This window comes from Nelumbo lutea, chromosome 7 (assembly GCF_056320005.1).
Source record: "Nelumbo lutea isolate HS-2025 chromosome 7, American lotus-T2T, whole genome shotgun sequence".
Taxonomy (NCBI): Eukaryota; Viridiplantae; Streptophyta; class Magnoliopsida; order Proteales; family Nelumbonaceae; genus Nelumbo; species Nelumbo lutea.
This window is the reverse complement of record NC_142690.1, coordinates 28056158-28079930: the sequence shown is the minus strand read 5'-3', so window position 1 is coordinate 28079930 and position 23773 is coordinate 28056158. Positions and strand designations below refer to the sequence as shown.

The 23773-nt window shown below is 39.8% G+C and overlaps 1 protein-coding gene across 8 annotated transcripts; it reads right to left on the bottom strand.

The window, feature by feature from the left end:
• Positions 1-1429: 1429 nt before the first annotated feature.
• On the bottom strand, positions 1430-22613 carry LOC148845867 (Pentatricopeptide repeat (PPR) superfamily protein). Of its 8 annotated transcripts, none has more exons than XR_016102593.1 (4): positions 20474-22580; positions 5630-5720; positions 5404-5528; positions 1430-1711 (listed from the first exon to the last, which is right to left on the bottom strand). XR_016102593.1 is itself a non-coding variant. In XM_088956218.1 (2 exons), the coding sequence occupies exon 1, from the start codon at positions 22283-22285 to the stop codon at positions 20507-20509; it is 1779 nt and encodes a 592-aa protein (XP_088812344.1). In that variant the 5' UTR covers positions 22286-22516; the 3' UTR covers positions 5814-5913; positions 20474-20506. The 8 variants fall into 8 exon arrangements, 1 of the variants encoding a protein (XP_088812344.1); XR_016102592.1 differs by having other exon boundaries at positions 1430-1699; XR_016102596.1 differs by having other exon boundaries at positions 1430-1699; positions 5630-5862; positions 20474-22516.
• Between the last annotated feature and the right edge of the window lie 1160 nt (positions 22614-23773).

The window sequence follows — 23773 nt, the reverse complement described above, 5'->3', positions numbered from 1 at the left end:
AATAACTGACCCACCCATATCTGCCCCACAGAGAACAGGTCCTAATTGCTTCAACCACTGAATTCAACTGGGCATAGATGTACTACAAGTTGGTGCCCTTGTATCTTGGTCTTTGTGCCGGCACACATGCTGTCACAAGGCAAACTGCTTCCATTTTCTACATGTAAAGTGAATACTAATGTGGGTTGAACTGGAAGCCCAAACTTCCTTACCAAGGTATGAGTTACAAAATTGAGAGTATTACATTGTCTATCAAGATTTCTACGCGGAAGCCCTGGATCAGTCCTTCCACTCGTAAGAGCTTGTAAGGATATTTCCGAGGTAGTCTCTGACCAGTGTTCTAACCCTTGATTGCAGATTGTTTCCTCACTATCGTTGGAATTTTCCCCATATTCTTGAGCTTCAGTTTGGAGGAAAAAAAAAAAAAAGGCTTGTTGGGTCTTACAAACATGGCCTCCCAAACTTCTCGTTGCAATTATAGCAGAGACCCTTGTCTCTGCGGGCTTGCATTTGGTTTTGAGCCAAAGCTATTAGGCCTTACCAAAATCCCTTCTTTGTTCCAGGTAGGGATTTTGAACATGGGTCTCACTTGCCTGCTAGTTCTTCTTGACGAAGCTAGTTTTTCTTCATACGATCGAGATAATGTAGCGGCATCAAGAACATAGGTAGGTTGCATAGATCTTACCTCTAGTTGAATCTCTTCCTTCAAGCCGCCGACAAAACTTCCGACCAATGCTCTTTCACCTAGCCTTGGACACGCACTACTAATCTTTCTAATTCCATTTAGTAGTCTTGGACCAATCCTGTTTTCCGCAACTTCGCCATTTTCTCATCAAAACCTTTGAAAGCCAACATTCCAAATCGAATGTTCAAGGCATCCACAAAATCCAGCTAAGAAACTTGGGGGTGTCCTCCAATACCACTAATACCAAAGGATTGCCTCACTGTTGAGATGTGTAGATGCCAGTGTGACTCAATCTTGGCCTAGTGTATCCTTATAGTCGAAGTAGCGCTCTGCGCGGAGAAGCCATGAGGTGGGATCTCCTCATCAGAAGACCGGGAAGTCCATTTCTACCGTGCAGTTTGTTCCAATCTCACTTTGGCGGCTTTTTCTGTTGATGCTTCCTCTGGATCTTCCCTATTCTGATCTCCCCTGTTTTCAGGTGGTGGCATACAATCAATCTTGTTCAAAAGGGCGGCAAAGCTTTTTTTGATTTCTTTGATGTCTGTAGACATCCAATGGATTTCCACATCCACCTGGTCTACTCGAGCGTCCACCGTTGTTCTCGTATTGGGCATCTTGGCTCTAATACCAAATTGTTAGGAACCTGCCTAACTCTGGGCTTCTTCGAGGGAGCCCACCTCTACAGAGAGAGAGAGAGAGAGAGAGAGGGAGAGGGAGAGGGAGAGAGAAAGGTTTAGTTTGGAATTTCCTCAATGACTCCCTGGCTTTCTTGATTGTATTTATTCTATTTACGTTCTCATCATTACAACAGACTTCAACACTTGTTTTTGTTCAATTACAACAAATTGTTCAACTTGCTATGCTGATGTAGCTTCTTGCTGATGTGGCCTCTTTTTGTATACTTGACTAACAACTTACGGTTGTGAAGAGCTCTCAACAAATTCACGGTCATTCATCAAAAAAAGAAACCACTTTTCTCCTCCATCCCTCTTGTCGAGTACCTTACCTGCCACACTGTTTTTGCATCTACAAAATGTCAAAGTAATGCCCAAACTTGATTACTTAAGAGTAAAGTCCACAGAAGAAGATAAATTAGTGCCTGCTAAATTTTCTGATATCTTCTCAATTAAACCTAATTAAACCTAGTTGAAGTGTTTATAAAACATGCAATCTTTGTCTGTTGTAAAACATCAGTAAACCAACCACTAACCCTTTCATACCAGCCACAATTACCATAATCTCCATTAAAAGACCTACCACATGTTCTATGATCAACCTTCCCATTAGTGTATTAATGTATTATAGAAGTATGCCCCACCATACTTCTGCCCAGACGACTCTTTGTCTTCTTACATTTAAAATTAAATTTTCCACCAAGACTCAGAACAGTCCCAATTTAAACTTCTAGAATCAAACTTCTTTTGATCAAAGAAAAATTTGCCCACCACATGTATCCCTTAACAACACTTTCTTCAACCTTTTGCCCCAACCATCTATCTTTAAAAAAAAAAAAAAGAATGCCATCATAGAACCAACTACCAACCCCCTTCAACCTTGAACTCCTGAAGAAACACCCAATATAATCATTCTTTGTTCATTTATACTTTTTTTTCTAAGTAATTCTGATTGATATATTAGCATTGAGATGCATAGCTCCTGGCTGTATATGGTTGTAATGGCTGTTTTTGTTTCATGATTTAATAAAATACCTTACACTTTCTCAATTTCCTGATAATCACTATCAGAAACTTCCAGATCATACATCACAACTTTAATATCTTCACCTTCAATAAGGATTCTAGTTTCACATCATTCTCCTGTTAATAGTAAGATCATTGTTAGAGAAACTCAATCCAAATCATCAACCTCTATCAAAATTCTAGCACATCTAATGAAACTCCAATTGGCATTTCTTCAATCAACTGAAATGAAACAAGCCTAAGCATCTCCAGTTGCTCTCAATTTCTGGAGGCACCAGGCATGTGGAGGTATACCCGCTACAACAATCCAAACTGATCTAGTGTATTTATCGTTCCTTCTACACCCTCAAGAGGGAACCACCAGTCATCACACAACTCCAGTTAATGTCTGAGACCATTCCGAATTAAGGACAAATTGAGCATCTGTTTTAAAATGTAAGCAAAAGAAGAAAAGAGTCTTACCAATTCATTTGATGCCAAACTAGCTATAAATTATTCATCTGGATCAGACCCTAAGAATCTTATCAATCAGACAACAATCTAAAAATTTTATTCTGTTCAATATCCTGCCAACATCTTTTACCTCAATTGTCTGTAAAAAATCATCCATGGAATACTTTTTTGGAAAATACTGGTTGGGTGAAGACTACCAATGAAAAAAAACATAAAAGAAACCCAAAAGCCCTTTCTTATATTTAAAGATCTTTGAAAACGAAAGAACGAAAGAAGAGCTGATTGAGGTCATAACAGTTAGGGTGATGCAATGGCTGAAAACTTTGGACCTGTTTGCTGATGTCTCCACGGGTCTGCTGATTAACAATTGGAAGGAAGTGGCATCCTCTACACTGGCTCAGTCATTGGTGTGTCCTCTGTCGTCACCTCCAGCCCCAGGGTTTATGAAGTTAAACTTTGATGGGAGTAGTTAAGTCAATCCAGGACCCTCAGGTTTTGGAGGTGTAATAAGAGATGAAAATAGGAAGGTGGTTGAATTGTACTCAGGTCCCATTGGGATGGGCGACTCTCTTAATTGTTTGCATTATTGGTAGGTTCAAGGAAGGAAAAGGAGCTAAATATTCAAAAGTTGATTATTGAAGGAGATTCATGGCTAGTGTTAAATTGGTTAAGGGTAATGGTTTTTGGATCTATCCTAATGAGGGGAGGGAGGTTAAGCAGTTAATGAGGGGAGTGGAAATTCAGGTTCATTAGGTGAGAACTGCAAATGTCTTTGCTGATAACTTGGCGAAGCAGGGGGTGGGAAGGGGTCAATTGTTTTGGCCAAATTTGTAAGTTCCTTTTGGTTCTCTAGGGGAGAGAAGTCATTTTATCTCTCCCTGGAGTTTTGTATGTAATTGTGTTTTCTACTAATAATATAAATTTCTGTTATTGATAAAAAAAAAAAAGAAACAGCTTAGTGTTGCCTGAAAATAGTTACTGCAATTTTTGGCTTCTGGAGGAAAACAACATATATCAGTTTGCTTGCAGATTCTTCTTCTTCATCCACCACCAACTAAAAAATACTTACAAAGTATCTCATTAATAGAATTCCTTGAATCACATTAACATTCAAAGAAAGGAGTTCATATTCAAAGGGAAGTCTAATGAAAATTGATCCTCATAGTGGTATATCAAAGCATTGAAGGACCAATAGAATGTATCCAAACAAGAAAAGAGAATGTATATTTTCCATTCATTCTCTATTTTGAGAGAGTCCAGAAGCCTCTCTTTTCATTTCCTTCTTATACAGGTTGGATGCCTTGATTGGTATGTACAGTAGGTCATAAACCTGGCATTACATCCCCTAGTAAACAAAAGTATCATTACTTTGTATAGCTTCCACGCATGAGGTTTACCCCTTTTGACTTTTATTTCTGCCTTGGTAGGTAGGTAAATTTATATTACTAATTTACTATCAAAATAAGAGGCTGAGCCCCACTGCCCCAAATACAAAAATGTTATAAGATATGATCACCATGCATCATGTATATGATATTCCTCTAACGATTCAATAACAAAAAAATATTCATTTTAACTACTTAGCACACCTACATCATCTTAAAAAAGTAAGGAGAATTAATACTTCTAGAAGGAAATAACCCAGACCACACTACAGTATGTATGATCAGCAACAACACTTTCTACCAAAAAAAAAACAACAGCAACAACAATGTATATATGAAAATATGAAATGGTTCAATCATGTGCATATAATGACGGCAACAAGGGTTAACTTGGTGAAAACATAAGGTTTTGAAAGAGTGAAAGAGCAAAGAAAATGCCGGCTAAGGTGGGAAAGAAATGATCTGACTCACAATTTGGCCAAAAACAAAGAGTTAAGCACATTCATGCATTGTAAATAGATTGAATTCTTCAGTAGTTAATCAATAATTATTTTCACTTATTTTATTGACCAAAAACAAAGAGCAAAGAAAATGCCGGACCAGCATGTTTCTTGTTACAGTGCCCACACTGGTAGTTCTCAGATTTTTCTCCTATTGATATAAGGTAGGAAAGTCCACTTCTGGAGTGCTTCTTCATGACCGAGAGTCCGTAACAACTGCACCTGAAGCTTTGCAGAACTCTGCTTATTAGACATGCAAACTAATTTCTTTTCTTCAAAAGCCTTCAAGCTGTTCAAAGAAACATGAAACTCATCCAACCAATATTTCTTTCTTTCACTAGAAGACACTTCAAATGACTCAACACTTGAGAACAGCATCTGCAATGGTTTTTCTCTTGCCACAGTCTAGAAGATAATTCACTTGAGTTCCTTCCATGGATTTCCTTCTTATGGCCACCTTCTTGAATAGAATTGCTATGTTCCTACATTCCTTAGACATCTTAGACAAGAATAGATTGCTTTCCAGGTCATCCCACCAAATATTTGAGTCTAGATCTCCAACATGGAAAAATATGACGACAATAGAACAAGAAGTTCAGAGGATTTTAATAAGATGAGCTTTTATCATTGGAATATAAAAGATAAATTTTGAAAAAAGATAGACCTTAGGAGATTAATACCTGGAAAGAAAGTTTCAGAATGCTTGTAGACATCTCAACCATAGCTCACCAGGCAATGCATTTACTTCTCTTAGTTAAGTCTGACCCATCAGGATACAATATGCCAGGTATCTTTATGCACCAAGCTGCAAAAGCTTAAACTTAAAACTTTGTCAGAACCATTATTAATGAAACTAAAGCTACAAAGTTTCATACATGACAACAAAACCAAAGAAAAAATGCCTACCTTGTTCCAGCATTGCATGCCAAGGTGTGAGGTAGAACCTTCCAATGGCATACTTGACAAGAAAGCCTTCTATACCACCACCAGAAGATACCTGATCCAGTAGAATTTGAACAAAAATTAGAATCAGCATCTGAAAATCTGCCACGTTTTCTGCCAATCCCATGTTTTGGAAGCAGGTTTACTGAGGTGGTCAAGACAAGATAAGCTGATCCAATTGTGAAAACAGAATCCACCTGTTTAAATCATTCTTCTGAAATTGCAATGTGGCACAAATTTGACTCTAACTGTAGATTGCAATTGTTAAATGTAAATCAATCATATAGAAAGCACAAGAGGAAAAACAAAAAACCAACTTTTGGCAAAATGATAATAGCTGTAATTCATGAGTTCAAAATTTGAGGCTCCTAACAATGAGCAGCAGATGTTTTACTGATGCAATATCAGATGCTCTAGGCAGCGTTTCGTAAGAGTGCAAACGCTGAACCGAAGTGAGTTTATATTCCAGTTCAATTTTGCAGGCATTTCGTAAGAATAAGTTTTTATACTAAAAATGAAAGCAAATTTATTTATTTTTCTGACATATTTGCATTCAAAATGGGAGCAAAATTTGTTTCCAAAAAATGAATGCAAACTTTGCACTCAAAGTTGGTTAATGTAAAAAAGACTGATTCCAGTCTTACAATTCATGTTTGCACCCATCACAACAAATATGTTTGGTAAGAATACAAAATTTATCAATGCAAAACCAAACCAACTTTGATTTTTCATGAATCGTACATATTTGCATTCACAGTCTTACCAAACACAGCCTTAATGACACTTTTGTGCCACTGCATGCTATTATGTAGATTCTGCCATGGACCATAGAGAACCCCAGATAAGTATAGCTGTCTATGGGTTGAGTCTGGTCCCAGACAGGGTGGGAACCAGTACCAAACCGATAAGACAACTATTTAGACCCAGTCCTAAACCAGACCCTATAGGATCTATAATATCAGATCCAGTCCTAAATTGATTATTAATTGGGTATCACCTGATAAGACGGATCATATTTGGCCATGCTTCAGATTCAGTGCAAATAACAAATAGAAAGGGCTAATTTCTTTGAACTGGGGATGTTTGAATTAGGTAAACGAGTAAAACACAGAAAATGATAGCTAAGTTCTGGAACATTGGATATGATCAAAGCATGTAAACATCGTCAGTCAACCCCAGTGTCAACAGTATACGAATTAAAACATACACTGTTACAAAATTCACTACTGTAGATGATATTGAGAACTATAGAGACGAAGGCTCTGTTTAATTCATACAGTTGATAGTTTCAAAGGTTTCTGAAACCCGTAAGTTGAAAGTGCAATAAATGTGATCTGATTTGAAATATGTGATAAAAAGAAGAAAAAGAAAGGTTTGTGCAAAGAAGAGAAGAAGAGAAAGGTTGAAGAGAATGGGGAGAAGCCAAAAAAAAGTGATCTGGTCGCCCCTTTCACTATCTTATAAACTCATAATTAAAAATGAATACAATGACAAGTATACCCTTAGTAAGTTGGCAATTACAAATGTAGAGAACACTGATGTGGGCCCCACAGCTACGGTCCCACTGTGTTCGTAGGGTAGAAGGTGTTCTAGTCTTCCTAGGGTTAGCTGGTGGTCAGTTAGTTATGTCAGTTGTTATTTATTTCAGTCTTATTTTATTCTATTTGTTATGTAAATACTAAGGGTAGATCTGTCCTTTCCATGTAATGAGCATAACCTATAAATACTAAAAAGTGGCGGCGATAGAACATTATGCTTCTGTTCCTCCTTTCAACTCTTGTGTTCTACTACTCTCTCTTCTCTCTTTCTCCTCTCTTTTCTATACATTTTCTTCTATTTTCGAACCTGAAATCCATAAGGGTTCAAGAATGATAGCAGTCCTGAACATCTACTTGGTATTGGAGCTAGGGTTTCTCATGTGAGTCTAGTCCAGCCGACCACATGAGAACCATCTAAGGCTGGAAGCTGAGAAAGTAGAGTTCGTTGACTGATTCTTGGAGATCGCCAAAGGGTTTAGCAGCTGTTTGAAGATTTGCCACGGTTGCAAAGTGTTGGTGATCAGGAAGAATCAGAGAAGGCTAGGGTTCGGGTAACCTTGGAAGGCAGCGAACAACATTCTCTTGTACGTTTTTTATTTTCTGAGAGAAGTACTATCAGAGAAGATAGGCTGGACCCATCTAGAAAGGGCGGCCGAACCACTCTAGGGTTTTCTTCCTTCTATTCTCTAGGATTTTGTCTTAACCCTGCGGCAAACCCTAATACTAGGCTGAACCTTGTGATCTATCTGTGAAACTTTTCTTAAGTGTGATCAGTTTTTGGGTTTCATATTAACCCTACTACAAGTGTGATCCGTACGGTACTGTCAGGAGTGTGTGGTTGAGAATTTGCTTTTAAGGACTGGTTAAAACCCTAATTCGGCTTCAGCATATCAGATTATTCTCCAAGTTGTTTTCAGATTTCTTTTGGGGGACTTCGAACTTCTTTAAGGGGTGAAAACTGTACGGACTGTTGCTGTTGTGTTTGATAATTGGTTTCAGATCAGACTTATATCTGTTTCATGCACATCTGCCGTGAATACAGATTGGTTCTATACTGATTTTGTGATTGTGGTTGATAGTCCAAGTGCAGTTTTTTGACTGTAGTAACCCTAATCTCGAGACTATTGGTTCTTGACTGAAAAGGAGTTTAAGAATCAGGCAGAAGGCAGTTTTGGGAACAGCAGTTATGGTGGTGTTTCTGAGACGGGTTTTCAAATTACAACCGTAAGATTTGATGGATCAAACTATTTGGAATGGACCCAATCAGCCATGATGGCTATTGGGGGAAGGGGTAAAGTAGGATATCTCTTGGGAGATGTGAAAGAACCCTCCAAGGGAGACCCAATGTATACCAAGTGGGTCCAAGAAAACTACTTGGTTATGACATGACTGTGTAATTCTATGCAGCCTCATATCAGCCGCAATTACTTGTGGGCAAAGACAGCCAAGGAGATATGGGATGTTATGAAAGAAACTTACTCCCAACCCCTTAATGTTGCCAGAGCATATGAATTGAAATGTGAAGTGAATACCCTTAAACAAGGAGAGAAACCGGTTTCGGTCTACTTCTCTACCTTGAAGTCCCTGTGGCATGAGATTGATCACTTAGAGACTCTTGAGTGGGAGAGTCCCAAAGATGCACAGACCCATAGAAAGCACATCGAGACAAACAGGGTGTTTGAGTTTCTGGCAGGCCTGAATTCAAAGTATGATATTGTGCGGCAATAGATTTTGACCAGAGATAGTGTGACCCTCTCTCAGGCATACTCCTTAGTGCATAGTGAAGAGACCAGGAGGAAAGTCATGATGCAACCTCAGCCTCTTACACCGGCCCTTGTAGCGATTAAACCCAAATCAGGGGGTGATTCAGAGAGGGACAGGAAGAAGGAAGATAAAAGAAATGTGGTATGTGAGCATTGTAAGAAGCCTAAACACAAAAGAAACATGTTGGAAGTTGCATCCTCATTTGGTCCCAGCAAAGTTGAGAAGCAAGAAGGGTAATGCTCATGTGGCAGTGACTACTGATTCAGCATCCCCATCTGGCACAAGAGGCACACCTTTAGAGACCTTAGCTACAGTTTGGGCTGCTCTAATATAGTTGGAAAAGGAAGTAGGCAACTCAGCTAGCGATTAAACCCAAATCAGGGGGTGATTCAGAGAGGGACAGGAAGAAGGAAGATAAAAGAAATGTGGTATGTGAGCATTGTAAGAAGCCTAAACACAAAAGAAACATGTTGGAAGTTACATCCTCATTTGGTCCCAGCAAAGTTGAGAAGCAAGAAGGGTAATGCTCATGTGGCAGTGACTACTGATTCAGCATCCTCATCTGGCACAAGAGGCACACCTTTAGAGACCTTAGCTACAGTTTGAGCTGCTCTAATATAGTTGGAAAAGGAAGTAGGCAACTCAGCTCAGTCACCGCAGTCACCATCAGCACCTGCCACATCTGCTTTTGCACATTCAGGTACTCGAGCCTCAGCCTACCATGCCTAAGCTCCAGGTACTACTGCACCCTGTTGGGTAATAGATTCAGGTGCATCCAACATATGACTAGCTTGCCTTCATTGTTTACCACTTATCATTTATCTTCTGGTAGGAATAAGGTATCTATTGTTGATGGCTCTCTTGTCCCCATTTCTAGCAAGGGTGACATCAAACTATCGGATACCATCCCCTTGTCTTCTGTCTTGCATGTTCCTAAACTTGATACTAATCATCTTTCAGTTAGTAGTATTACCAAACATATGAACTGCTCAGTAACTTTCTTCCCTGACCGATGTGTTTTTTAGGACCTGAAGACGAAGAAGGTGATTGGGACTGGACGTGAGACGAATGGGATCTATCTGCTCCGGGAGAGTTCTTGTCGAGAAGAGTCAATGGATAAGAAGTCACTTGTTTCTCAGATTGTGAGTCCGGTTATGCTTTGGCATAACCGATTGGGTCATTTGTCTTTTCGGTCCTTAAAGAGTTTGTTCCCTACTTTGTTTGAGTCTGTTGAGTTGTCCCAGTTGAAATGTGAAAGTTGTGAGTTTGCTAAACATTGTAGAAACTCTTATTCATTGAGTAATAAAAGGAGTAATAGTTCTTTTGATATTGTGCATACTGATGTTTGGGGGCCATATCACATCCCTTCCATGGGTGGGTATAGATATTTTTTGTTATTTGTTGATGACCTTACTCGGTTTTCTTGGGTTTATCTTATGCGTTCACGAGATAAGGTGCCCGCCCTGACCCAAAACTTCCACCAAATGATCCTAACCCAGTTTGATGCCAAGATCAAAGTTCTTAGATCTGATAATGCAAATAAATACTTTGCTAAGCCATTGGCATCTTACCTTCTTCATCATGGGGTTATCCACCAGAGCACTTGCCCTCATACGCCTCAACAGAATGGGGTTGCAGAAAGGAAGAATAGGCACATCTTGGAGGTGGCTCGAAGTATTATGTTTACCTCCAATGTCCCTATTCGGTTCTGGGGTGATGCTATCCTCACAGCGGTATATCTTATTAATCGGGTTCCTTCCCGGGTTCTTGATATAAAACCTTCATTTTCCCTTCTATACCCAAATGAGGAGTTGTTTATTGTTCCCCTTAAAACATTTGGTTGTACCTGTTTTGTTCAGCTTCTCGGACCCCATCACTCCAAGTTTGAACCTAGGGCCTCCAAATGCATCTTTCTTGGTTATGCACAAACTCAAAAGGGTTATTGCTGCTATGATCCTATTTCCAGGAAGAAGTTTGTCTCCATGGATGTCACTTTCTTTGAGGAGACACCCTACTATTCTCAGGTTTCTCCTCAGGGGGAGAGCAGTGAGAGTGGGGATTTGGGTTATTTTCTTTAGGGGGAGCGCAGTGAGGGCAGGGTTAATACTTTTGGGATTGTTCCTTTACCTATTCCATTGGGTGATGAGGGCTGCAGTAGTGAGGGTGGTCAGAGGGATCAGGAGTTGAGAGTCTATCACAGGCAATGCAGGCAGGTTGATCCCGGTCATCAGCAGTCCAAGCCAGCTCCAACCTCTTTTGCGGCTCCAAGTCCAGGTATTACAGTCCCAGGACCCATAGAGACATCTTCCATTGTTTCCACTTCACCCCCTGTAGACGACCTTGACCTTCCCATTGCCATCCGTAAAGGAAAACGGCATTGCACCACATCTACAGCCCACTGCATTTCCCAGTTTTTATCCTATGATCGCCTATCTCCCTCCTACAGGTCCTATCTTACTTCCGTTGCTAACGTCCCTATTCCAAGAACAGTGCAAGAAGCCCTATCAGTCCCGGAGTGGAGAGGTGCAATGCAAGTCGAAATGGATGCCCTGTTGAAAAATAATACCTGGGAGCTAGTTGATTCCCAAAGGAAAGAAACCAGTTGGATGCAGATGGGTATTTACTGTGAAGCACAATGTGGATGGCTCCATTGAGAGGCACAAAACTCGGCTAGTTGCAAAAGGGTTCACCCAGACTTATGGTATAGATTACTTGGAGACATTTGCCCCGGTAGCCAAGACGACCACCATTCGAGTTCTATTATCTCTTGCAGCAAGCCACAATTGGCCTTTGTACCAAATGGACGTTAAAAATGTTTTTCTGAATGGAGACCTGCAGGAAGAGGTTTACATGCAGTTGCCTTCTAGATTCTATGATACAGAGACAGGTAAGAAGGTTTGCCGGCTTAATAAGGCATTGTATGGTTTGAAGCAGTCACCTAGAGCTTGGTTCGATAGATTCAGACTAGCCCTTAGGAAGTTCGGTTATATACAGGCTCAGTCAGATCATACACTGTTCATCAAGAGGGTGGAGTCCTCTCTGACACTACTTGTAGTATATGCTGATGATATTGTGGTGACAAGAAATGACAGCCATGAAATTGAGTCCCTCAAACAACTCCTTCATCAAGAGTTTGAGGTGAAAGATCTTGGTGCTCTTTGATATTTTTTGGGTATTGAGGTTGCTAGATCTAAACAGGGGATCTTTGTCTCTCAGAGGAAATATGTTCTAGATCTATTGGCGGAAATTGGAAAGTTAGGTGTCAAACCTGTGAATACACCCATTGAACAGAACCACAAGATTAGTGTAGAGAGTGGGGAGCCTCTTGAAGACAAAGTTATGTTCCAGCGATTAGTGGGAAAGCTCTTATATCTCTACCTCACTCGGCCAGATATCAGTTATGCAATTAGTGTTGTCAGTCAGTACATGCATTCTCCTAGAACCACGCACCTTTTTGCAGCAAAAAGAATATTAGCATATTTGAAGAGATGCCCGGGTAGAGGTATACTATTCAAGAACAATGACCACATGAAGGTAGAGGTCTATACGGATGTCGATTGGGCTGGGAGTGTTGATGACAGAAGGTCTACCTCTGGATATTGTGCCCTTGTGGGAGGTAACCTTGTCTCTTGGAGGAGTAAGAAACAGAGTGTTGTCTCCCAATCTAGTGCTGAAGCTAAATACAGGTCAATGGCTAACGGAATGGCTAAAATTCTATGGCTGAGATCACTACTTGAGGAGTTGGGTATTGAGTATGAGAAGCCCCTGATGTTGTATTGTGATAATCAAGCGGCTATTAATATAGCACACAATCCGGTGCAGCATGACAGAACCAAACATATTGAAGTTGATTGGCATTTTGTACGTGAGAGGGTCATCACAAGAAGTGTGTCTCCCGTACATCACCTCCAACATGCAGTTAGCAGATATCCTCACCAAAGCTATACCAAGGAAGAAGCTAGAAGCGGATCTACCCAAGTTGGGAATGATAAACATTTATTCCCAACTTGAGGGGGAGTGTAGAGAACACTGATATGGGCCCCACAGATACGGTCCCATTGTGTTCGTAGGGTAGAAGGTGTTCTAGTCTTCCTAGGGTTAGCTAGTGGTCAGTTAGTTATGTCAGTTGTTATTTATTTCAGTCTTATTTTATTCTATTTGTTATGTAAATACTAAGGGAAGATCTTTCCTTTCCATGTAATGAGCATATCCTATAAATACTAAATAAAGTGGCGGCGGCAAAACATTATGCTTTTGTTCTTCCTTTCAACTCTTGTGTTCTACTGCTCTCTCTTCTCTCTTTCTCCTCTCTTTTCTATACATTTTCTTCTATTTTCGAACCTGAAATCCATTAGGGTTCAAGACTGATAGCAGTCCTGAACGTCTACTACAAAAAACACAAGTAAACACTCTTAACTAAATGTAAACTAATGGACCTTAGGCCCAATAACTCTAGCTAAACTTTAAAAATAAAAAACAAATATCATCAGCCCAATCTCAACACCTTACTTTTTTTACCAAAAAAAAAATGAAAAGAAAGAATTTATTCACCACTGGCCCAATGAAATCTAAACTAATAACAGGTTTTTCTCACTGCTAATAAATGTCCACTAATGATTCCAAAGACATCTGAAATGAATTAGCTGAGGGTTGTTAAGGGGGGAAAAAATAAAGCAAATCAATTCATTTCCTTGTATCCTGAAATGACCTCAATCCATTACTGACTCGCCGTAAAGAAATAGAAAATAAAAATGAGAGGAACCCTTTGTTTCATAGAGAAAAACACCATAAGATGGCGCCTCTCGTTTTGTATTATTTACTGGGGATGAATGAATGGGAACAGCAGGTGCTAAAATTTTCTTGTTTAACATCTAAGTCAGCAGGTTTGGACAATTGATCCCCAAAAAAACCTTTTTCTTGTTTAACATCCAAGTCAGCAGGGATAAGTGCTCTCCAATAGCAGATTGGATCTTCACAAGGATTTCAGAGTCTGCACTTTGAACTAATTTATTGGAACAATCAGCAACAATTTTCTGAGATGTCTGCATGCCTGCACTGACTTGTGAGATATCAGCACAGCCTTCAGAACTTGCAAACGGACTTGCCACCTCCATAAACTGGTTCATGGTTACTGAGTTTAGCCTGCTAATAGAATCTGAACCTTGCTGCTTTGATGGGCAAAATCTTCACCTTATAACAGAACTTTCATTTGGCCTTTCTTCATTAATCCTCATTTTAACTTCATCTGCCATGGAAAGTGGCACAGTTGGAGAAGAAAGATGGACATAGAGATTTGTCCTTGCATATCCAAGTCTTTGCGTACAGTATGAATATGAGACTCCAAATGACCTGCTACAGTTGAATCAATAGAAATACCCTGATTTTTCTAGTGCAGTGTAATCAGCTTGTTTTCTAGGTTGAGTGCTATCTTAACACCCCCCGGTTGTATGACTCTTTTCTATTTTAATGAAATTTTTATTCTGATTCTTCAAAAAAAAAAAAAAAAAAAGAAATATGCTGATGCCCCAGTATGATAAGAAAGTATAAGCAAATCCTGGACAATCAGGGATTGGAGGTGTTTTAAGGGATGAGAATGGGATCATCTCTGCCCTGTTCTCAGGCCCAATTGGTGTGGGGGATTCCCTTAGAGCTGAGATCTTGGCAGTTATGGAAGGAGTTCAGAAAGCCAAGGAGATGAATGTTAGAAGACTCTTAATTGAAGGGGACTCGGAGGTGGTGATAGGGTGACTGATTAAAGACAACTGTGGCTTATGGAACTACAGAAATGAGAAGAGGAAATTCAGGTGGCTAGTGTGGGGGAAGGAAATCAGGATGGGCTGGGTTAAGAGATCAGCTAATTCTTTAGCTGATGGGTTAGCTAAACAAGGGATAGAAAGGGAAACAATGTTTTGGGCTAAGTTGTAACTTAACCGTTTCTTTTTTCCTTTTCCCTCTTTGGAGGGTTTAAGTTGTATTCGGAAGATAAGAGTGTTTGTCTTCCATGCTGTAATTAGTTTGATGTTTCAATGAATATAATGAATCTGTTATTGATAAAAAAAAAACAAGAAAGTATAAGCAGGGAAATACAAGGCTAAGCTTTCCCATATGATCCATGGTCAACAAGGCACCATTGCTCTGAATTAGAAAGGAAAAGCCTTCTCATGACACTTGTACAACATTCTAGAGCTGGTACCAATGGATCACCTCTTATAAAAGAGAAAAAAAAAAAGAAAGTGATAAATTTTACTAGAATGGATTATTAATAGAATTCTCAGCTTCATGTACCATTATTTTAAAGAAGGCAAAGTGTTGCATTGTATTAATCAAAATAAGACAAAAAGATCCCTGTACAACAAGATGTACATAGGGAATGTACGGTATCTGCCCAAGAATTACAACGACCCCAAACCCTGTTTGTTTACAAAAAGATTGTCATATACACAAGGAATTAAAGCCCCTATGTTTGAACATCTTATGGTTGGCTAACCAAGAAAAGAACTTTCCTAGTATCCTTTGGAATATAGGATTACTAGAGTTGCTTTTGTTTTTAAAACTCCTAGCATCTTTCTTGTCAGATGCACCAAAAAACCACTGCTGGAACCATATTTCATGCCGTCTTTCCCGCCTTGCTTAGACCTCCTATTTTCCATCTTTTTACAAAATCTGCCACAGATTCAGGGTAGCAGCTATTCACTTCGAACAGACCCCAAACCTTGGACCAAACTTCATAGGAGGACCTGCAATGCACAAGAAGTTGATTCACCGACTCCGTGTGCTCATTTCAAAGTGCACATGTTTCGGAATCCAGCAACATACCCTTTCTCAACAAATTGTCCTTTGTGAAAATCCTATTCAGGTAAGCAGTCCATACAAAGAAAGGAACCTTTGAGGGGACATTTTTGCACATAATAATGTCAGCTGAGACTGATGGATCTTCAGAATTTGTGAGATACTTGCAGAAAGATTTCACAATAAATTTTACTAATATGTCTCACTCCCACACTCTTCTATCAGGTCTCCCAAACTCCACTTGAGTGTTGTAAGGTAAGTGAAACATCCCCACCATGTAGTCCACCTCCCAGTTGTTCAAATTTCTCCAAAATTGGGGAGCCCCAACTACATTCCCATCCTGAGAAAGCATAGTCTGCCACCCTGGCCTCCTTGTCTGTGGCCAAATCAAAAAGAATTGGGAATGCCTCCATCAGCAGCCCACTTTCACACCTTACATCCCTCCAAAACTTTACCTAAGTTACATCCCTACTTTGAACCTCACTCCTTTAGAGAATTGTTTGTAGGCTTTTTTCAATCCCCTTTCAAACAGAACAGCTATAAGTATGATTGGAAGTTCCAGGATCCCAGCCGAAACTCCTAGTTCCATATTTAGCTTGAATTACTCTTCTCCACAGCTCTCTTATTTCCTTGAATTATACCCTTCTCAGCTTCATCCCAACTTTATTTTTTATGTAGAGATTGAATTATGCAGACCACTAATATAAAAGGTACCATAACATGGTTAAGAGGCAAGGTACCATTATAGTTGGGATCAGCAGACAAAATTTCTTATTTTGTAGTGAGAGATATACATGTCAACAGAATGGAATATCAATGAAGGATTGTAAGAAAAAAAAAATTAAAAGTAACTGTATATTGTATTAAAGAGGGAAGCGCCCCCCCCCCCGAAAGAAAAGCATGTACAAAAAGAATACCACATATTCAGTATGCCATCTACAAGATATACATTATACCAATACACAAGAACTACCACTTCGAATAAAATAAACAAGGACCAATTTGAGCTGAGTTGGTCAAAATATAAACCATTGAAATCACTTGAAGACCCAACCCATTGGAAGAGCAGCCCCTCTATTTTACTCAAGATCACCACCATCAGAGGAAAGGATTTTGATTCAAATATTCTTCTATTATGCTCCTCCCAAATGGTCCAACAGACTGCAAAAGGAAGCAATCTCCAAAGTTTGGCACCTCTGTTAATCAAGCCCCCACCAAACCAGGACTGGAGGAGAGTGTAAATTCATTGGGACAACCCAAGACTGCTGGAACATCCAAATAAATGAGCTCAAATCCAGGACACCAACAATATAAGAAAATATGGCCCACTTATTCCTCCACGGCCCCACACAGCAAACATTTTGGATGTTCAAACCCTTATGGATCAGGTGATCAATAGTTGGAAACCTATAGTAGTCCACAAGGAGAAACTGACCTTGCCACCTTAATATTCCAGATCCACCTCCAAGGGGCGGGCTGGAGCTGAGAGCCAGATAAACACCGATAACATGATTTCATTTAACAGAGAAAACATCTGAACCATCTCCAGTCCCCATTTTGAATCCTGAGAGCCAGGTGAAGATGAACAGGTCAAAGACAAGTCATTAGTGATAGGAAGTCCTGAACCTCCCACTTTTGCAGGTTGCATCTAAATAGAGAACGCCCTGCTGTACCTCCTTCAGACACCACCCCATAATCTGCCATCTTAGCTTCTTTATTTGCAGCAACTGCAAAGAGGGTGGGGAAAACCTCACGCAGGGGTTGGTCTCCACGTCACAGGTTCCATCAGAACAGAATATGATCCCTGTTGCCTAGAACCAATTTGATAAACCTGGACAATGGTCTCACACAGGGATTGTAAGAAAATATTTTAACCATTAAACCCAAAAACAAGACTTTTTTTTTATCTAAAAGAGCACCATATGGATGCCAAAGCTTGAACTTGTTGCCAATATAGAAGTGAAATCAACCAATGAAGAGTTGAGACATGTAACGTTGCCAGCACAATCATGTCTTTAACTAGGGGCCATTTGATAATAGCTGAAGTTGCTGAACTAAAGGACTTATTGCTGTCTTTTAGTGGATAAAATAATCAATGGTATAGTAACCTACCAAACTTCAGCTTCAACCATGAAGGAGCTCACAACCTCCTTAAAAAACTTATTCACTAAAAGACAAAACAATAAGCATTTCAGTTCAGCTACTTCAGCTGTCATCAAACAGCCCCTTAGAGAAGCCAATGCAGCGGCCAGTGACCCCCCAAGTGATCCCAGAAATAGCAAGTGCTTTAAGAAAATAACTGAAGAAGAAACCAACAATGAACCAGAGATTAGACCACATTTGAATCACATTAAGTGAGATCATGCCAAGAATTCCAGCTAGCTCCATATTCAGCTTGGAACCTGCTGGAACCCTCATCAGCCACACACAACTCATTATTTGTTATGTCATGTACAAGGTTGGAAACCAATAAGATCTAGCTTCTGCATGTACTAAAAATGCCAAACCAACTATATTCCCCAAAGAAAGATAACAGTTATGCTTGACCACATTGAATGCTTATATAAGGAAGATCTCTACATATTGCATATTAGATTGAGACCTAACGCCTGAGGAAAGATATGAAAATGTCAATTTTCAAAATCTACAAGACAGAAAGACCCAGATCAAAACCTTCCTACTTTTTTATGATCAATAACCATGAATTTATTAATTAAAGACAATTGTAAATGAGTACAATCAAACAAAGAGAGATAAAACCTCTTATCTCTCCCCTTTTATTTTCTTACATGTGTGCCCAAAACATTTGATCTCTCCCCAACCCTTGTTTATCCAAAAAATCTGCTAAATTATTAGCTGCCCTTTTTACCCATTGGAACCTTACTTTCATGTCTTTGATCAACCATCTGAACTTTTTTCATTTCATTCCTGTACTCCCACACCTTCGCTTCCCTACTTTGTAACCATTCCACGGCCAACTTGAGCTTAGAATCCCCTTCAACTATTAGCTTTTTTATATTCATATTCCTTGCCCTTCACACTCCTTCCATCAAAGCCATGGCTTCAGCCCTTAATGAGTCACCTACACCAATCATGCCTCAAAAGCCAAAAGTGAATTTGCTGTCTTCATTTCTAGACACTCCTCCCACCCCTGAGTTCCCTAGGTTTTCCATGTAGCTGCCATCAAAATTGAGCTCAATGAAACCTCTATGCAGTGGAGACCAATAAGGAGAGGTAATATCTTTAGTATTGGATGTTTCAGCCGCTTCTTTCCACTTGCTAATGAAAAACTTACCAATGATTTTATCCAATGAGACACTCTAGCAATAATGCATTCAATAAAGCGTCCTTGGTTCTTTCCTTTTCCTTGAAAATTCTTGCATTTCTTTCTTCCCAAACCATCCAAATTATTGCAGCCCTTGTACATCTCCACATAGTTCTACCTCTCTTCTTTGGCCATACAAATCTTATTGGAGTAAACAACTAAACATATTTGTCATATTCGGCAGATAGTTCCACCTGCACCCAAACAAAGAGAACCATTCCAAATACATGCAACAAATGGATGGGGATGGATTTTTCATGGTCCACCATCTGATGGATCAAAACTAGATAGGGCAGCCCAGTGCATGAGGCTCCCACCAATGTGGGGTCTGGGGAGGCACAGATGCACGCAGTCCTACCCCTGCAGACACAGAGAGCCTGTTTGCAATGATGGATCAAAAGTAGATCTTAAGACAAGCAACCTAATGAGACTATCATAATCATATAGCTCTGAGCTCCACCAAATTTTTTAGCAGCCTAAATGAGTTTGATAGTTGGTTAGGAAATTTAAATGATCCTACAGGTCTCTGGCTTGGAAATCTCATATGCAATGTGGAAACTGAACCATGGTGGGATGACCGCTTAAAGCAACCATGTTTTAACACATGTAAATCCAAACGGAAGCTGCAAAATTGACACCACAACTTAGGTATTCATAAGTGTTCGTATACAATTTGTTACATTACCTAAAGCCACCATCTTGAAGGAATATTGGCCAATATAGTAGCTGATAGCTGTGGATATGGACATTCTTCCGTTATGGCTAAATACCTTTGCTAATGTTTAGTAGATAAATGAATGTGATCCGTAACTGAGAAAAGCATGGAAAATATGGAAGAATTGTGTAGAAGAAAGTGAAAAACGAAATTACAAACATGGCTATTGAGTTGCATGTCATTGCAAACAACCTGAACAACAAAGGATAAATCAAACACTGCAAATCAAAAAGCAACAACAAAGAATCAAGAAACAATAGAGACAATGAGAAACAATTCAACGAAGTTTTACAAGCCATGCATCTTACAAATGATTAATTAGCAACAGTTGCATAGTTGATTACAAAGACAACTGTATCCTATACTTCATATTTGAAACTATAGAAATAAGTAAATAGCTGGGAAAGAATCAAAAACACTAAACAATTCAGGGTCCACCAAACAGTACATTACCAAGTCAGGGAGTCCCTGTTTCTGACAGTTCATCAACCCATTTGGGCCTTTTGGAGGGCATCTTATCTTGCTCAGAAAAATCACAAGAACTCACCAAGAAATGGTATGCTAAATGTTGGTGGGTCATAAATTATTTCCTAAATTATTTGAACAAAAGAATTGAGCTTAAACAAAACAATTAAATTAAGATTGACACAAGAAACAAGAGGGCAACCCTGACTTACATATGTGAGGATCACAGTTATGCACTATTCTTTTTACTCCAGGTACCATTTCTTGTTGTCAGCAGACTCAGCACCCACAGGTGGGGAATTAGTACCACACAACCTTAGTCTCTGGGCCAGTTCCTCCATCATTGTGAAGACCTCCTCCATCCCCTCTTGTGATCTGTCTCCTAACTTGAACTTGTAAACCAATTCGGTCAAGTCAAAAAGGCTACATCCAGGCGTTCTGCCAAACCCTCTTTCCTTTATCATTTCCTTCACCTTGGCAACATCTTCCCATCGGTTCATTACAGCATAGATGTTCAATAATAAAGTGTATCGGGATGCATTCTGAGGCTCCAGCTCGATCAAGCGTTTTGCAATACGCTCCCCCCAATCTGCATCTCCTCGGAAGCGGCATGCCCCAAGAAAGCCACTCCAAATTGAAGAATATGATAACTCATCTTCACAATCTTCCAGCATTATGCTCCTCAATATTTCCTCCGCCTTCTGAACTAGTTCAACACTTGCATAGAGGTTAGCCAGACACCAGTAGTGTGCAAATTTGGGCTTTATACCATATACACCAGTCATCATGTTAAAGAAATCCTTTCCTTCCGAAAGCAACCCAGCACGTGCACAAGCACATAAAACACCAATGAAGGTAACCTCATCAGGGAGAACTCTTTTTCCTATCAATGAGCAATTGTATTCACTATATCTATCTCCGGGACCTACAGTTCCTACCATGTCAGCAAACAGATTAAGCCCATCTTGTGGACATCCATGAATACAGTGACCCAATATCATTGCATTCCAAGAAACCAAATTCCTCTCCGACATCCCATCAAACACCGTTCTTGCATGTTCCACTCTTTGGCACTTACTGTACATGTCAATTAAAGCAGTGTCAAGAATTAAACTTGATTGCATGAAGCTTCTGATGAGAGATCCATGAACAGATCTCCCTTCCTTCAGCCTCGCTGACCTCCCACATGCAGTAAGAACAATGACCATCGTCGTATCACTCCCTCTCAATCCCATCCTTTCCATCTCCCTAAACAGCTTCAACGCACAGCCAGGACTCCCACATTTCAAATATCCATCAATCATGGTATTCCAAGAAATTACATTTCTCTCAGGCATTATATCGAACATCCTACGTGCACCAACCAAATCACCCACTCTAGCAAATCCATCAACCATGGAGTTCCAGGACACCAAATCCCTATCACACATTCCATCAAACACCCTCCAAGCACAGTCAACACGACCAAAACTCGAATACATATGTATCAAACAGTTCTGCACTGGCATCACTTTGTCCGCACCATTCTTAACAACCTGCCCATGGCATTTCTTACCAACTCCAGAGCAATGCACCACCTTTGCACAACATCTCAAAAGATACACAAAAGTGTAGCTATTGGGCAATAACCCATCTCTCAAATTCAAGAAATAGAAGCCTATAGCTTGGTGTGGAATGGAGCTGCAAGAGTAGGCTTTAATGACTGTATTGAAGCAAAACGTATCGGGAGAATCAATGTGCCGAAAGACCAAAACCGTGTAATCAATGTCACCTGAACCGGCACAGAATTTCAAAACCCGGCTGGCGGGAAACGGGTCTTGGAAGAGGCCGGAGGTGATGAGGTGGGCTTGGATTTGGAAGAGTTGCCGCAAGCTTTGACATGTTTGGAGAGGTAGAAGACTTGGACAATAGAGAGAGATTCTGTTCTCACGGGTCAAATCAGAAGATGAAGAAAATGAAGGTGACAGAAATGGCTTCATCCGTGAGAATGAAGATCGGCATTGCCGATGAAAGACACTGAACATTTGCCGACGTTAATCCTGCCGCCTCTTCTGATGTACTGACCGGTCATCCTTTGATTGCATACATAGTGGTAGGAGAACACACAGGAATGGGGAGATGGATCGGATTCTCTAAATTAGTTCTTCCTTCACGTGATTGAAGAAGGATCATATATCCACCATTTCTGACATCTTCCTCTATTCGTTCGAGAATAGCAGCAGAAAACCCAGCAAACTTTGGGACTTAGAGGAAAGGAAGATGACTTGAGCGTGGAAGCCTGCGCTCTTTTATTTTGGAAAAGAATTTCCAATTGCTATCAATTCCTCTGAAATTTGAAGAAAATGATCTATGAAATTGTCTGAAAAATTAAGGGGCTGTTTGGCAAGTCTTTGTTGATAAATCTTTCAAAAGTCCGCTAGATAAGAAGACACTCGTAGGTCTTTTGTTGATAAATCTTTCAAGAGCCCTAAGGGCCCGTTTGGCAAGTCTTTTTAAGAAGATCTTCCCGTAACTCTGACATTCAATAGACGCATTGAGCTTTTGACATAAGATCTGGGCAGCCCGAAGACCGTTTGGTAGACGTGCATCTTTCCGTGCATTGTTTCAGGTCTTTCTGCACGAGACTAGAACGTAGAAGACACGGGAAGCTTCATTTGGAACTTCCCGAAATCAACCTAAAATGGGTTTCCCACATCTTTTTAGTGCCCCATCTTTTGGCGATGAGATCTTCTATGTGCCAAACAAGAATAGATCGATTTTCGGTCTTCCCGACTTGTAAGCAATCAAAAGACCATGCAAAAAGATGCACCAAACGGGGCCTTTGGGATCTTGTCTTTAAAAATCAAGATCTTTTGATTCACGTCATATAGTCTATCGGGCTGTTAAAACAATTGGAAAGGCTATTTTTAGTGTCAAAAGACTAAAAGCTTCATTTGAAGCTTCCTGATTTTTGTCTTTTTTGATCTTTTTGCATGCTCGTCTTCACATTTTTCGGCCTATGTGATACCAAATGAAAAAAAAAAAAAGTCCATTTTTTAGTAGTTCAAGCTTTTCGCATATGAAAAGACACTCCAAAAAGAGGCGGCAAACACCACCTAAAAAAGTGTAAATTCCAAAAAACACCTCCTCAGGCCTCAATATCCACATGTGTATCAAATAACTTGTTATTATGGGTGGCAATTTTGTAGGAAATTTGGGTATCCTATCGGTGTCAACCTTCTAATAGTACCTATCAAATTCTACGTAGGGTATGGGTTTTGTCCCTAAGGTATTCATACTAGTACCCACTTTATATGTAACACAAGTACCCACTTTATATCAAATTACCACATTTTTAATATGTCCAAATTACCAATCTTCCATTCGAATGCCACATTTTCCCCTCTAATGGCACCTAAGGGTAGAAATGAATTGATATTTTTATGAACCATTCAAGCTCAACTTGTAAAAAGTTAAATTTGATTAAGTTTATACTGAGCTTCAAGTCGAGCTCAAGCCTAACACACACACAT

What these genes read in the sequence shown, in the direction of transcription:
- LOC148845867 (XM_088956218.1), bottom strand. Translation starts at nt 22,285, where the DNA reads ATGTTCAGTGTCTTTCATCGGCAATGCCGATCTTCATTCTCACGGATG.